Source organism: Aplysia californica, unplaced genomic scaffold (assembly GCF_000002075.1).
Source record: "Aplysia californica isolate F4 #8 unplaced genomic scaffold, AplCal3.0 scaffold00344, whole genome shotgun sequence".
Taxonomy (NCBI): Eukaryota; Metazoa; Mollusca; class Gastropoda; order Aplysiida; family Aplysiidae; genus Aplysia; species Aplysia californica.
The window spans coordinates 316,906-320,730 of NW_004797614.1; the positions used below are offsets into that span (position 1 = coordinate 316,906).

At 42.2% G+C, this 3,825-nt stretch overlaps 2 protein-coding genes across 2 annotated transcripts in view; one reads left to right on the top strand and one right to left on the bottom strand.

The window, feature by feature from the left end:
• LOC101864536 (protein dimmed) overlaps window positions 1–3,825 on the bottom strand; it is a 233,729-nt gene that overhangs the window by 92,016 nt on the left and 137,888 nt on the right. The gene's annotated exons all lie outside the window — the stretch shown is intronic.
• Window positions 227–3,825, top strand: part of LOC106012354 (fez family zinc finger protein 1) — a gene marked incomplete at its 3' end in the record, with an annotated part of 9,183 nt that continues 5,584 nt past the window's right edge. Inside the window, 3 exon segments of the mRNA XM_013085094.1 lie at window positions 227–1,464; window positions 2,508–2,600; window positions 3,723–3,729. Coding sequence (XP_012940548.1) covers window positions 1,310–1,464; window positions 2,508–2,600; window positions 3,723–3,729 — 255 coding nt within the window.

Here is a 3,825-nt window from a genome sequence, read left to right on the forward strand (position 1 = left end):
TATCTATCTATCTATCTATCTATCTATCTATCTATCCATCTATCCATCTCTCTGTCTGTCTGTCTGTCTGTCTGTCTGACTGTCCATCTGGCTTCGTGTATGTCTTTGTGTTTGTCTGTTTGTATGTCTGTTGTCTCTTTTCCTGTCTGCCTGCCTGCCTGCCTGTCTGCCTGTCTGTCTGTCTGTCTGTCTGTCTGTCTGCCCGTCTGTCTGTCTGTCTGTCTGCCTGTCTATCTATCTATCCGCCTGCCTGCATGTTTGCCTATCTGTCTGCCTATCTTTCTAAGTGTTTATAATCTAGAACCTGTCTGTAATAACACCTCTCATTCTATGCACCAATGATTGTATGACTAACATCTGTTCCTTTCCCAAGGTTTGACCCGTGTGTCTACGGTGTAGTGGTTAGAGGCACCTCGTCGTTGCTCGCAGAAGGCATGGGTTCAATCCCCGCAAAGGGAAGTAGTCAAGTCATACCAGAGATATCTCCAGGGACACATTGTCTTATGACCCGCTCAGAGTGGGTTCGCGGTGTCAAACAGGGTCGGTCGGTCGAAGCAGCCCGCTTCCAGATCGGGTCGTTAGGGCCGTGAAAAAATATACAATCCCTCAATGAATGAAAGCGTTGAACCTACGCCTAGCTGTGGTTAATTCCTCTATTTGTGTAGCTGTTCTAATGACGACAGAAGCCTTGGTTTTCTTGCGGTATAACGTCGTATGTACCACCAGCGTAAATAATATGTGGTGTACCGGTTAGACACTTGTACGTCGCACGCAGGAGACGGGGGTTCGATTCCGTTATCGTGACTATTTATAGTTCTTTGTAATTCCACACACATTCTGGTATTTTCGGGACCGTGCGAATGAGAACGTAGTATCTTCAATGAAGCAACTGTGACAGGTGTGCGGACTAAACGTGCAGCACAGCACAACAGGGATAATAATATTTTATTAGTTAGAACAACCCCGGACGTTAGATTTAGATATCTATCTACTCGATGTGTATGTGAAACTGCGGAACATCACTTTATAGAATTTTATTATTCTCCGCGAAGCATAAGTTCTGCCACTCCGCGAAGTCAGGCAAAATTCGGTCTTATAACATCGTTTGCTCCGCGGAGCCAGCCAAGACTCAGTAACTCTGTAAGTCTTACCACTTCGTGTGCTCCGCGAAGTCAAGGGAGACCGACAGTCAACGACAAATGATGTTGATGATGATGACGATGATATTGACGACATGATGTCGACGTCTTCTTGTACCTGACGACATCCGCCCTATCTTTCTCAGGTGAAGAATCTGTTCATTAAGTCTATGTCCTCGCTAGTGACGTCATCGCTCCAACAACGGCTGGCCATTCGGCCGGACCCAGGTGGTCCCATCATGTGCAAGATTTGTGGGAAGATGTTTTCTAGTCAGAGCAGTCTAAGCACTCACAAACGCATTCACACGGGAGAAAGGCCCTATAGGTTAGTGCTTTCTGTGTGTCTGTGTAAAAAAATAGGTGGAGGGCGGTGGTTTTATCTTTCGCTCTAGGCTAGTTGTAGCCGTAGTCGTAGTTCTAGTCGTAGTAACGCTGATCTCAGAAGATTTGTTCATTGGAGAATATCTAGATATTATTATAGCATATATCTTCTGTCCATTGATGAATTTCAAAGCAATATTTAATCGTTAATTATTCATTATTGTAACGGAAATTTGATAATTCGAATAGCGATACAGATGCTTTTGATAGCAATTGTACAATACAACGTAAACTAATTTCCCACTTCAATTATAAAGAAAGTCATTCAGCCATTGAAGTAGCAGAAAGAGAAATATGATTTTAAAGTTTGAAGTAGCAGAAAGAGAAATATGATTTTAAAGTGAAACCGTGACTCTTTCCCGAAAGTTCTCTCTTACTGGTCTACAGCAAGGATGTCTTGTCATTCTTCCGTTATTCATTCAGAGGGATTTACGAATTGTTCTTGGTGTGCTATAAATGTTTTCCGGTCATCATTTGAAATTGGAGTAGCTTCGTTTTAAAATGTTATACTGAAATGATAACGGACAATTTCTAGCAGTCATTGTATATCGTTTTAAATACCATACCATTATATGTTCGCTGAATATCCTTTTCTTCATTTTAAGCTGAAATATCTTTCATTGGCTTCCAAAATCGGTCGCAATCCGATATATTATGAATTCAATGAGCTTTGAAAACTGTCTAGTCTTTTATCCGGGCGTTTTTATTCATGCTGAAAATAAATTATTTTGTTGTACCAACGTCTAGATCTTGTAGGAACATCACAGACTGAGGCGGGAAAAGAATGATGTGAAGAATAATGCGAAAAATATTGTGTGGAACCTTCTTAACGAAATTCATTTTTTTTAAAGAAAGAGAACGAATGAAAGAAAGAAACTTTTATCAGAAGCCAAGGAAAAATTCTCCACGTCATGAATCAAATGCTAAATGTAATCTATCGCAATGTCCAGATTTTTGCTGACCCTCTGCTAATCTTGGTCACCACAGATGCTCGTCGTGCGGTAAAAGCTTTACCCAGATCGGGACGCTCCGGACACACGAACGCATACACACGGGGGAGAAGCCCTACATTTGCAAGGTCAGACTGTCATTGCCTGTCGTCATGTCGTATGTCTCCTCAAGGTCACCACTCACCAATCATTTACCAACAAACAAAGAAAGAAACAAAAATGAAAAGGAAAAAAAAAAAAAGAAAAGAAAAGTAGAAAAAAAAGAAAAATCCAATCATTTGCTAAAATAAAAACAAAAACAAACAAAAAATAACAAACAAACCCAAACAGTTTAATTTTTTTAAAAATCTGGTGATATTGTAGTGATCATTTAGCTCGAAATGTTCGCCTGTTGCCTACGTATTGGGTTTGTTGTTTTATTTTTTGTGGTTTCTTGGGGGGGGGGGGGGGGGAGGTCTTCCACATTGGAACTTACTTGATCTACTGCGTTACACACATCCGGGGAATTCCCCACTTTGTTTGGGGACGAAAAAGGGTCGCCGTGACGTCATTCGCGTGAGACACTTCTTACTTTAAAATGTATATCTTTTTAGGGAGTGGGTGAGGTTACTGCTACTCCCTGGCTCCTCCTTACTGCTGTCTTTTCAGCCACACCCCTGCTCTTCTGGTAGGAAAGATCTACACTTCGCCTTCTCGGACAAGGGCGAAAAATCTCAGAGGTCCCGTGTGCAAGTTGTGCACGTTAAAGATCCCTTGGTGTCTAAAATCGTTAAGAGTTGGCTTCGGCCGCCCCCCCCCCCCCCGGGCAAAATTCAAAATTCAAAATTCAAAATTTCGTACCAACTGAAAATGTTTAGTGTGTCCCGCACACTCATATGACCTTATGCAGTTGCGACGCCGTGAGACACTTACTCCAAAAAAGGAGGTGGTGGGGGGGGGGGGAGGTCGCTTTTTCAATAAGGACGTATTGGGACACGACCTGGTGGAGTGCGTGAGATCGAATCTCGCATTTACCGAGTTTTGTAGATTATATAGATCTATATCAGGATCTAGATCTAGCTCTAGCGGATAATCGATATCAGGATTATCGGTTTGCTTGTAGGTTGTTTTTTTAAGTCTATGGTTCCCAGACTCAAATACCGCTTGGGTATTGTCTGGAAACCGACGTTTTTGGGTCGTGGGTGCTCCCATTTAGGGTAGGGGTTTACAATGTGGTCAGACGTTAGTCTTAAACCAATACAGAGGCTGATGAATGTGGCCTTGCTAGACGCTCTCAAACAGTACGATTTTTTACCCGTGCTCATATAATTAAGACACACACATACGTGTGTGTGTGTGTGTGTGTATATATATAG